The sequence below is a fragment of the Zophobas morio genome, unplaced genomic scaffold (assembly GCF_036711695.1).
Source record: "Zophobas morio isolate AGI-343-1 ecotype UQ-CSIRO unplaced genomic scaffold, CSIRO_AGI_Zmor_V1 ptg000012l, whole genome shotgun sequence".
NCBI classification, from domain to species: domain Eukaryota; kingdom Metazoa; phylum Arthropoda; class Insecta; order Coleoptera; family Tenebrionidae; genus Zophobas; species Zophobas morio.
Genome location: NW_026972117.1, coordinates 25,337,668 through 25,350,503, shown reverse-complemented (window position 1 = coordinate 25,350,503; position 12,836 = coordinate 25,337,668). Strand labels below are relative to the sequence as shown.

Genomic DNA, 12,836 nt, shown 5'->3' with positions numbered 1-12,836 from the left:
TGACAAGAACTTTTAAATAAACCACAATAAAATCACTCGTCTCATTTAATAGTTTTAAATTAACATCATTTGTTACTTCATAGGATCTCTTGACCTCACTTTTTATTTAATGATGTGAGTACAAGCACGTGTTAAAATTGGCACTTAATTGAATTTGTAATTTCATCAAAGGGTAATTGCTTAAACAAAAATGAATCGCATTCGGCGCCACTGTCTCCTGGAACGAGATTAATTAGTGTAAGTTCAGTTAATTGGTAATTTTCTAATCTGAACCTGAGAATTAGTGAACACGTATTATTTTTATTTTATTGTTTATAATAGTAGTAATCTTTAAATTTCACACGCTTCAAACCTGAAAAACGTTTTTATAACAATTAATGGCAATTTGTTTTGCTTTGTGTAGGTATTCAAATTTATATAGATTTTTTTGAAGAGCTGGTATGGTAAATTTTTAAAACATCAGCAAAGTAAAGGAGACCTTAAAAAAACTTCAAACATTAACAAGTTTTCTGGTAATTTAAAACTATTTCGTTAATAATATATTATTAGGACATAATTATTATCAATTACAGATAATCTGTTTTTTTATGTTTTACACTTAACTGTTTTTAGTATACTGTGCATTAGTGTCTATGTCTAGCTTTAAATATTCATCCGTATTAAGAAGTCTTGTTGTACCAATTAAACTTTATTAGAAATTAAAAAAAGTTGGATATAACTATAGATATAACATTAATCACCCCATAATAACGTGACTTTTTTTTTATTATCCAAACTCCTAGCTTCTACAATTTTTGAAAGCGTAGTAGTGACAATAAATTGACCGTCTTCTACGCGCTACAAAAAATAAGCAAGTATTCACACTAAACTAATAACTGCTTTAAAAAGAGTTTGGTGCAGTTCTTAAAAAATAATTATTTAGAAAGTCTTATGAATAAGAAGTATAAGACAATTCATGGTCTGAAGGTTTTTTCTCCTGGCCTGTGCCACGAGTTATAGCTATAGCTAATCTTGAAATTTATCCTTCACCTTGACCAGTCAGACAGAGCTGTAGAGTTCACCTAGAAGAGTCGGTGGTACTCTGGTGGTCTTGAGGGAGCAGACCGTTTTATTCAGCACACTTGTTTCAGTACGGGGTGAAGTAATATCTAAACCAATGTACGAACAATTGGTACTGTTAGTGCTGATTTTGTTAGTTTTTAACATATTTTTTTATGCAATTTGAAATTTAAAAATTAAGTTCTATTTTCTATAATATTTTATTACGCATATTTTACTTAACATGTTTGAGATTAATTTCATTTAACTCTTTCATAAGACGCCCTTCCTTTAAATGAGTGCAACATTGAGTAGAAACTGCGTCAGTTTTTAAGATTTTTCTAGTTTTTGTGGCGTCGTTTCAAGGGAATGCTACTTCCCGTTAGCTTCCAAGGCTGAATCGCTTAAATTACAAGTTACAATTGTTTACTTGATGTCAACGGAAGTTATCCTTATTTTTTACTCTGAAAAGTTGAAAAATACCTTTCTAATCCTGTCGTTATCGGCGTTTAAATGGGGTGTCAAGGGATAGAAAACAATAGACTTTATTTTTTGTGAGAGGTATATGTCATGGCCAATACAAAAGCGAATGTAATAACACGTAAAAGGATAAACAGCTGAAAAAACTGAAAAATCTCTGTCAATTTTAAATACAGCATTTACTGAAACGGAAGGTCCTATCTAGAAGTTTTACTTCTAAATTAATTGCATTAAATAAAATTATTATTGATAAATTTGTACTTTAAATATGTTTATTTTAAATACATTGTAAATTTTATAACACAAATATAGTTACGAAAAAAAAAACATTTTCGAATAGAAAAATTGTGCTAATTTTGACTTGAGATCACATACAAAATTAAACTAAACAAATCGTATTAAATAATATACAATTATAAATGCACGAATTAAAAATGCAATAATACAATATCACAAAGTTATTACAATATACTCAATATGAAAGAAATAATATGTGTAAAAAATGCCGTCACTGATTATGTCTGAAATACAGTAATTCGCTCATACTTAAATATCATTTAAAAACGTCTTACAAATTTTTCCAATGTGATTTTTACATTCTGCGTTTCGATAACAATACAGATCACTTCACCAACGTGACAGCATCAAACTTTAACCAATGAATCACCTTAAAGAGTAATGTTATGTTTAATGGGAGTACGTTTATGGCGTTCTTGGAAATCATACGTTCTTTATATCGAAACAATAATTCAATTGCATAAACTTCTTTGCTGTCGTTCGCAAAGTTACCAATGTTTCATATAAAATCTGAAGAATGATAAATGGAAACGTTCGATGTATATATGATTTGACACTAATCTAGTAAGCATCTATAACTTATGGATCTATAATATACACACGATCATTGTTTCCTTTTTGAACGTAACAGAATTGGTAGCACAAATGCCTTCACAACAATCTTACTCTTACATTGCATTTACAAGTCAAATGATATTGGCACAATTTTTCTCAATACTTCTTTTATAAAAAGCATAAAATATGACGAAAACACACTTTCCTGAACAAGAGTAAGACTGTTTTTGGACATTTTCTATTCAGCAACAACTAAAACAGCAGTTAATAAATAGGTCATTGGAAGTCCCACGCTATATAAATATTTACAAGAATTGCAACACTGCGTAAAAATGATTTTTCACGAATACCGATTGTGACTTTAAAAATACTGGTAATACTAAAATAATATAAAACTGTGATATTTTTTGTCATGTCGAGATTTTTAAGTCAATTGTGATTTAATTAAACGATTTTTAAACAGTGTTACATAGGAATCATTGAAAAATTTTAAATACCTAATTAAACTTATAATAAAATAAATACTATGTTAAAACTTATAATAAAAGTGCTCTATATCCACGACACCTATATAGCATTACTTTAAAATTCAGCTATTCTGTACTTGACACATGCATTTATGAATTTCTGATCACAAATAAAGCAATGTTAAAAGAGTTGAAAATATTTTCAACTTCATGTGTCTACACAACCCGTCGATTCTCATTTCCTCTTTTCGCTGCTGGCTACTAATAACGTACAGAACAGCAAATAGGAAACATTAAATAACATACTCTTCCCATAAACGTACAGTGTTTACGTTAAGACCGAATAATATTACTATAATATTATAAATTGTCGCATGATTTGATCCAAGTGTAAAAATTATCCATATTAAAAAAATTCACGGTTATAACGTCGCAGTTACAGTATAAGGCAATAATAAATTACCTTCGGTTCAGTTCTGATTTGATTGCTACAACAGAAAAAATTAGCACTTGTAAAAAACTCACTCATTTTCTCACCATCTATAATATCTTGTTTCATTTTCGATATTTCTTTTTTAACTTCTTTTACTATTTCATTCTTGAGGCTCTCTAATTCAGTTGGTCCAAGTGACAGCCCAGAAACTTCGGATAGGCCGTTTACTTTCAATATAGTTTCCTCGGAGGCTGAGCCGAACCTCTTGCGGATACTTTTAGGAGACTCAGAGAATTTGGAAGTATTACTTGGTAGAGTGTTTGTTTTTTCCCATACCGCCTTTTTCTCATCTTCATCTTTATCGGTGTTTTTCTTTTCCACCTAAAAACGAAACAATATTTTCGTTCAATGTTGCTTTAGATGCGAAAATATCGTACCGCTGCTCTTCTCCGAGCTAACGTTTTCGCCATTTCGTCCATCATCGAAGCCATGCTTCCACCTCCTCCCCTACCGAGCGTGCCATAATTACTGCTTCCACCACTACTAGTAGACGAACCGCTGTTTTCAGTTGGTGGTGGTGTATTCTAGAAAAACAATAACAAAATTGTTTGAAAAATATATCGGTTTTCTTTGAATATGATAAAGTAACGCAATAAGATTATCCCTAAAGATAACAACAAAAGACAGAGAATTTGTGGCATACAATTTTACACAGCTCAATGTGTAATGTCGCCGCAAGAGATATATGTAGAAAGCCTCATCACTGGAAAATTAAACTTTTAACTACCTTACTTTATCATTACTTGTGTATTAGATCCTAATGGAAAATAAATATTTATGGTAGTAATGTAAAAATGGAGTTATTTTGTTCCAGGCCTAAAAATCGTCTCGTAAAATGGCGAATTAAAACAAGTTGTATATCTTTTTATCTAACCTACAAAATTCACACGAAGTCTTATGTCGTTTGACCCCATATCTAGTAATACATCTTAGAAAAACGCAATCAGTTGTTGGTTACAGCAAAAGTGGTTGTTTGAAAATGAAGTAGAGTGTTTTTTTTTTTTGCAAGAGGTAGATGGATAAAGTCATAGTATTGGCATGTATCTCTCATAGAAAAGCACTTTTTTTTTAACCTGAAACTTTCAAATATCTCGAAAAATAAGCACTCTACAAAAAATGTCTAGATTCAAAATTTAATCATTCCGTGGGGGAATACTTTAGTGCAAAAAACTAGTCCCCGTCCCCCTCCTTGTAGGCGGGGGTAACTTCGAAATCTTAAATAGGAACCCCGAACTTTTATCACAGATTTTTGTCCAAAACATTTTTTTATATTCATGACAGATGACGCTATAATTAACGAAATTAATTTTTTTTCGATTTGATATGCATACAATTCTGCAGCAAAAATTACGACGTTTTCATTGTAAATAATCAAAAATGAGTCGCCACATTATTGAAGGCAACAATGGTGAAATGTATCGAAGACATTTTGAAAAATGAACTGCCAACATTACTTGAAAATATGTGGTTTCAACATGATGGTTGTCCAGCACACTATTCGATGGAAGCAAACACAGTGTACATTCAACATACATGGAATTTGAAGGCCATCATTTTGAAGACTAACTCGTCCACATCGTTGTTACGCTAAAAGTAGTTTATTCGCCAGCAATTTACATTTCTACAGGCAACAATTTCCAAGTTATTCGAAATATGCAACACAAATAAATTTTTTGACGACGAATTTCCAGCATTTACTTAAAACGTGAAATCTTTATTGCCAACGTATTGCAGAATTTCGTCTATTCAGCGCCATCTATCATCACGAATGGAAAAAAATGTTTCAAACAAATCAGACGTACTTTTAGCCGTACGCAATAAAAAATAGCAGTTCCCATTTAAGGTTTCGAAGTTAACACCTGCCCCATCTACAAAGAGAGGGGGAGGGGGGATATTTTTGGCCGTGATGTATTTCCCCTGTGGCATGATTAAATTTTGATTCTAGACATTTTTTCGCAGAGTGCTTATTTTTCGAGATATTTGAAAGTTTCAGGTTAAAATAAATCACCCTGAATAGTTCTAACCCACCTATCGTGAAGTTTATATGTGCAACGCTTTCATAATAACTGAAGACTGGCGTCATAGGAGATTTAATCAAGTCAACAAGTAATACCTTCGGACTATTTTGAAAAAAATATCTAATGTAGTTTACAGTAATAGTTGTGACGTCAATGCTATGGGTCTTCACCACGTACTATGTAATTATTTAAACATTCACATAAACAGTGTTGTTTGTCGTGAATTTCTCTGACTACTTTTTTAAGTACTAGTTCAATTTTCAATACAGATGTGGAGCTTTTTTAAATTAGTGTTCTAGTGTTAGGTAAATCTTTAATACGATTTTTCTTTGTTCTGCACTGACTCTTCGATCTTGTGATAATTATACTACCATCACCCAACAGATGCAACAATTACATAGAGGGGCATGAACAACACTAAAGCCCAACTGAGTTCACGATATCTGTTGTCTAACCAATAGCACGGCTAGGTTCGTTGTTCAAGTGCTTTTATTACTGCACTGTTTGCAGATTCTAACGGGTGTCCCATAAAAAATATATTTGGACAGACCTTGGAATGATTATTTGGTGCTTATTTATAATTAAGACTAAGTAGGCAACCGAATATAATTTACACCATGGATAGTTTAAGCATTACTATCTTAAGTGCAGTCGAGTTGATAACTGATATTCTACTTGAGGCGTTTCTAATTTGCAGACCACAGTTTATCTTGCAGGCTGGAGGTTAAAAATGCTCCAATCAAGTTAAAACTCGATATTTGCTTATTTCTCAATACCAAGATTGTTGATTCAAAATTTCAATCTGTTCGGAGAAACCGTTAAAAACTACCCCCACAACAAACTTGCAGACTGGAGCCTAAAAATACTCGAATCAAGTCAAAATTTGACATTCGCTAGTTTTTCAAATCGGGGATTATTGATGCAAAATTTCCGCCTATTCGGAGAATAGGGGTTAAAAATACTCCAGTCAAGTCAAAACTCGACATTTGCTTATTTATCAAAACGAGGATTGTTGATACAAAATTTCAATACATTCGGAGAAATCCTTAAAAGAAACAGACTAGGGATTAAAACAGCGTCGGACTGGCTCGCCCGGCTACCCGGCGATCGCCCTAAAAGCTCAGGGTCCCTAACGAATCACTTCAAAACATTATTTTATTATTTAAATTTAATTTAATTTTTTTAATTTATTTTTGTATTATTTTATTGTTAATTATTAATTAATTTATTAATATTTAAATTTAAAAAATATATAAATTACGAATATAGGAGTATTTGTTATAGATACATGAATTGCGATAATTAGAGTTCATGTTTATCACTGTTAGATAATAATAATAATCAGTTGCTACGATGTTAGAATGCATAAGTTCGACATTTTTTCGTCCAGTCTCTCATTTTAGGGTGTGTTTTTACACGTCATTTTTGCTGTTAACTTGGTTCATTCAGTACATACTATATGCTGGTTTTGAGTTCTTTGAGGTATAATTAAACTTTCATCATCAGTCAAAAAATACAAACTGGTGTCCAGAAGAGAAAATTTAAAATTCATAGGAAACAAAATTTTAAAGATATTTTAAAGAAAATTAGAGACATTTTTAATTTCTGAGAAACCTAACGTAAAAAAAAAAGTTTTGAGAGAAAGTTTAAATTAATAATAATAGGAAGCTCAAACTTAGTTTTATTTGAATTTCAAAAAGAACCCAGAAAAGTGCTAATTTCTTAATTAATTATTATTAATGGGAAAACAGATAAAGATCCGTTATATTTAGTACGACTCAAAATTGTCTTCATATGTAGGTTTTACAGCCTTTGGATGGTGTCCACGTCCATTTCTCTAACTTTCTGATAATTTGTTCTTCTAAATTGGCTTCCCAACCGTTGTTGTAAACCTTTCTACTTAGTATTACACAAATTTTGTTTTCTATTGTTCGCACGGGGGGCACTATGGGGGATTATCTTAGGTACAAAATTTATATTATTTCTTTCTAATCAATCCCTGGACATTGCAGTATAATGGCATCTTGCTAAATCTGGCCAAAATGTTACATCTTCGTTATTATGGTGTTCCCATATATTGTTATGTATTGACCGCGTCATTTCCAATAGTGCCAATGAATGGTGCTGAACCGCCAGCCGAAAATATAGCCCTTCAAAACAAAATTTTATCTTCAAACTTTGTCTTCGACTTAATTTTAGTTGTAATTTCTTCTATACTGTGCAGGGTGGGGGTCCACTTGGGAAATTTACAAAGTGGGGCCCTGTGGTATTGTTTGTATAAAATCCATCCTTCCATCTCTGAATAGGCAAACGTAAAATATTTTTCATCGCCCAGCACAACCACACGATTGTCCAAAAAATGATGAATTCTCAATAGCCGGCAACATCTGAGAATTCTCTCTAACTGCGATGCTGTATGTTTTGAACATTTAGCTCTTTTGCTGTCTCTCAAATTGCCGCTCTGTTTCTGTTATTTTGTTAAATTAAATTTAATTCTGTGCTTACTTGACTTCTTTTTTTGCTAATTTATATATCATGTGTCAATAGTGAATAGTTCTTTAATGAAATAACGATCACTAGTTAAATTAATAATTTTTAAAGTTTCGTTTTCGAGCACGCCACTGGAACAAGCAGTTTCTCGGAGGACCTGGAAGAACCATTTATGACCCTAGTAGAAAACGCGGTACCAAGCATTTTTTCAAACTATCTTCCCTCCTCTCATTCTACCTCTATGGTGCACCTACTTTAGAAATATGTTTCTTTATATGTGTCTAAAATTTTTCAGCTACTTGTACTTTAAATGAATGTGAACTATCAATCATTTTTATAAGTTGCTTCAAGGTGACTAAAATTTAACATGATAATTTTTTGTGTAAAGAACTCAGCAAGTGGTAACTTTCGACTCAATTGGAGTATTTTTAAGCTCCATTATGAAAGATTGCTTTGGGGTACTTGTTAAGAGCAGTTTAAAAAAGGCTGTTTTTTTTGCATTATCACTTCTCGTATAGGTAAAAACTAAACACTAAGTTTCGATTTGGTAATAGTATTTTTAAGGCCCAGTCTACAAGGTTGTTTTGGGGGTAGTTTTTGAGGGTTTCTTCAAATAGGCTGAAATTTTGTATCGATAATCCCCGTATTGACAGACTAGCGAATATAAAATTTTGACTTGATTGGAGTATTTTTAAGCCCCAGTCTGCAAGGTTGTTTTGGGGGTAGTTTTTAAGGGTTTCTCTGCACGGGTTGAAATTTTGTATCAACAATCTTCGTATTGAGAAATTAGGAAATATGGAGTTTTGACTTGAATGCAGTATTTTTAACCCCCAGTCTGCAAGATAAACTGTGGTCTGCAAATTAGACAGGCCCTCAAGACGACATTTTCTAGACTTAGTATCAATTTTTTGCTTTATTTGCGTGATAAAAATCAGTCTTAAGAACTAATGTGCATTTTGCTGTTTTTTTTTTTTAACCAAGATTGGCGTTTTCTGAATAACATAAAGTATTCATGGTAATGTTTTACTATCGAAATGGTATAAAAGTAGACGGAATTTAGCATAATTCAATTGGATTATGCATGTAAGAGTTTTGAGAATTCCCTGACCTTGCCGTAGAATACACGCAGTTTCGACAAACTTTAAACGTTTGTTTGAAAAATTTTCAAGAAAATGGATCTGTCACATGAAAACCTGTCATTTATCACAACAACTTGGTTTGTCTATTGGTACCTGTAATACGAGTCTAAGAAAAGATCTTCATTTGTTTCCCTATCGTCTCACATCTATACATGAATTACGTCTAGCTGATTTTCCTTAAAGAGTTCAATATTGTCAATGGTTTCTAAACACTCTAGATCCGGATGATAAACTCACAAAACACAAGAATGTGGACTTCAGAAAATCCATAATTTTTCTTTGAGTTGCCGAAATATTCCAAGAAAGTCGGCGTTTGGGCCCTGATTAACCAACGCAGAATTATTGGTCCGGTCTTTTTATGGTAAAGAGTCTCTAAGACCCGATTTATAGAAAGCGAAGTTAAAGTTAATTCCCGATTAACTTTTAACTGAGGTCCGTTGCGAGGCAACGCGCATATTTTAACCAATCACGGGCTCATATTCCACATTTTAATTCTCTGTTAAACTAATCGAGGATTAAATATTTAACTCGCTGTTCTATAAACCGGCCCTTAGTGTTTTAACAATAAAATAAATTATATTTTCAGGAAACATAAATGCTGCAAGATACCAAGAATAAATTATGGTTACTTTCAACAGAATGGTGCTTACTGCTCATACAAGAAGGTTCCACTTCCAGCATTTGTTGTAATTATATGTTCAAATTGTTTAATAATTCAAAATGTAACAGATATCAGACCCTACAGAATGTTCGACTGTTCTGCAGAATATTTTATTATTTCCAACCCAAGTTTTTCAAAGGCTTGAAGATGGTGTTTCTTACGTTAACGAGAATGTGTCGGCTAGCAGATAATTTGCAACTAAAATTAAATGATATTTTCTAATCTAACATTATTTTGTTGTTGAATTTTTATCGCCGGGTCCAAATATATTTTTCATTGTACACCTGTTACTTCACTATCACATATATATCATGGAGGAGTTGGGAACATCTAGCCTACGCGCCCTGCGTAAACAGTCTAATATATGGCGATCGATCTAACATCTATATAACGAAAATAGAATAGATTGTCAATTGCACCCCACAACTGTAAGGTGTTTTATATGACAGTACTAAAATGTTGAAAATGACCGTTTGAGACGACAATTTTCCATCATCAAACGAAGCTTTAAAAAAGTACTGGGACACACCAATCGGCTGAGTGGTAAGCTCACAGTACGAGTATCTCCACTATACAGGATGAGATTTAATATATGCTAAAAATGTGAGGAACGGTTTCCTGACAAAAATTCATATTAACTTTTCAAGTTATACGGTGCTGAATATACGGGCTTTTCACAGAGGCAACAATGCAAATTAAATAAACCTATAATAATTGTTGAAAACTGTTCACCGTCAACTGTAATTCACATTACCATCCAAGGTGTTTTGAATTGTCTCCACCCCTAAAATGCTAAGGAGTGCGGGCAGTCTTTACCTGCGTACTGTGTATCAGACGAAGACAGAAACAAACATACCAGATGTCCCAATTGTTATAGTTTTACAACATCTTGCCAAAAAAGAATTCTATTGTAGGAATGCCGTGTTGAAATTCAGATGACGTACTAATCCGCTTTCAATAATAAAAATGTCGAATAAAAGAAATTGTAGTCATAATTGTTGCACGGCTAATAAAGATGCTTGTAATTTTCTAAATTAATATAAAGCTATTAAATTTAGGTCATTGATCACAATAATTTCAGTTATTGCAATAGATTAATGTTTATTATTACCTTTATCCAACAGGTTATAATCTTTAAACTCATTTAGATTTGTGCGCAGTAATAAACTTTGCAATTTGTGGTTAAAAAATTGAACTCATTATCTCAGTAACTCAAATGGAAAAAAAACTTATCTTTTCTTTTATGATGTTTCTCGGCGATTTCTTGTTTCCTGTCAACTTCGAAACACAAAGTAAATAAAAATTTAAAAAAGTGAAAACTGTAGTAGAAACAACGGAATAATAAATTCACTTCCATTAAGTTATAGAAATTATTTTAATAACATTTTTACCCTATCAACAATCACTTAAATTACCTCGGATACACAAATAACTGACATTTTGAGTGAGTGAGAATTGAGAGAAAAAAATGCTTCCCCCCTCACTCATCTATAAATAAATCGAGCTCAATAACAAACAACGAAACGAAAATTTGAAAATTTTATATAAAAAGTAATAATTAACTAAAATGAAGTAAAATTGAAAACATTATGTAATATGTATTTCTTTTTAATAGTTATAATAAAAAGGAACGTAGGATTATACCCATGCGAACACATTTGTGGTTCATAAGCATGTGTTTTTATTACCAACAGTTTAAGTTTGAAAACAAAACGGATCGCTAATACCTTAGGATAATACAATGCAGGTACCTCGGCTTTCTTTTTGTAGAACAGTTCGACCTTTATTGATATTTTCAGTACCAAGGGACAGCGCCTTTCGGACCTATAGAATGGACTTTTCTGAAGTGCTAAAATTGGTGCTTACACGCTCCCCTTAAATCTGTAGTTTTTAAAACGTCCATTGGAAATGTATAAGTTTTTGGTTCTATAAAAATATAACTTAAAACTATGCATTTTTGGACATATATTTTTTTGAACATTTATTTTTATGCCAGGAAGACGCCTTAAGTTTTCAACATATAATGTAAATCAGCCTGTATATTTGTTACATTAGGTCATGGTATATGAATGGCAAGCATAGGTGATAAGTTGATAACTAATGATGCTAATACTACTTAAATGAAATAACTAAATAGGTTGCAAGGTTTTGATGAATGTTACCAACATAACTCACTCAGAATGAATTTGTGCATCTTGAATCGTGTTCAGTTTACCTGCAGGAACTGGGGTGTCGCCCATTTTACACCCCACTCCCTCTCTTGTGCAGGACTTAAGTAGAAGTAGCTTTAGTACATACTTGACGAACATAAATCAGCAAGAATATTTTGAAATTAAATAAAATGCATTGAAAAACCGGCAACATATTTATTTACAGCGTGTGCAAATAAAATGTTGACAAGAAAAAACTGAAAACTGACTCCGATTTTCGCGCAACAAACCTAAACTAGGAATCAAATATCTCTATGAAAGTATATAAATAAATGTAAATAACGAACGCTCCTGCAGTAAAAATGAATGTGTTTATAAATTTGGACTCAACTAAAAATTTAATCTAAAACGTCAAAGTAGTTTCACAAGATGGAATTTTAAAAGGTACTACTGCTCGAGAAATCGATAGGGTACATTAGTGACCACAAAGATAAATGAAAGTAGTAGTATACTTTTGAAGTTTGCACGGAAAAAATAACAGCCGGATTTTAAGGTTCAGATAAAACTAAACAGAAGCAAAGGAATGTTAAAAACGTTAAGACTTTTATCATCTTGCTTTGTTTGTTATCTTGTACATGATTAACTACTTGTATGAAAGAGATCAGATGAAGACAATGCTGAAACTAAACGATTAGTGATTCATTTGTTTTGTGTGTTAAAAGTTTCTTTGACGAAACGACTGAAGAAAGGTTAATTAAAAAATGATAAATCAAAGTTTTATTGCTTACAGTTTGATGTGCTCACATTTCACACACTTTTTCACTTAAACTTTGGTTTTAGTTAAATTTTCTTTGCGAGAAGTTATCGTTAAATTTGACAACAGTTCGAGTGACGCCATCTACTCAAGTGTACATCTCTGGTTCCTGAAGCTATAGGCAGAATAGGTACATCAATCATTGATTTTGGTCACAACATACACGTTACATATTTTTTGTGCCAATTTAGAATATATAAAGTGATCAATTAACGTCGAATAGTGAACAAACAG

The 12,836-nt window shown here is 32.2% G+C and overlaps 1 protein-coding gene across 5 annotated transcripts in view; it reads right to left on the bottom strand.

Moving 5' to 3' along the window:
* Positions 1-2,445: 2,445 nt before the first annotated feature.
* LOC135128102 (protein enabled) overlaps positions 2,446-12,836 on the bottom strand; it is a 39,798-nt gene continuing 29,407 nt past the window's right edge. For all 5 annotated transcript variants that reach the window (XM_064054949.1, XM_064054950.1, XM_064054948.1 and 2 more), the window contains 3 exons: positions 3,708-3,854; positions 3,375-3,651; positions 2,446-3,325 (listed from right to left, as the gene is read on the bottom strand). In XM_064054949.1, coding sequence (XP_063911019.1) covers positions 3,297-3,325; positions 3,375-3,651; positions 3,708-3,854 — 453 coding nt within the window. In that variant the 3' untranslated portion in view covers positions 2,446-3,296. The remainder of the gene's footprint in view (positions 3,326-3,374; positions 3,652-3,707; positions 3,855-12,836) is intronic.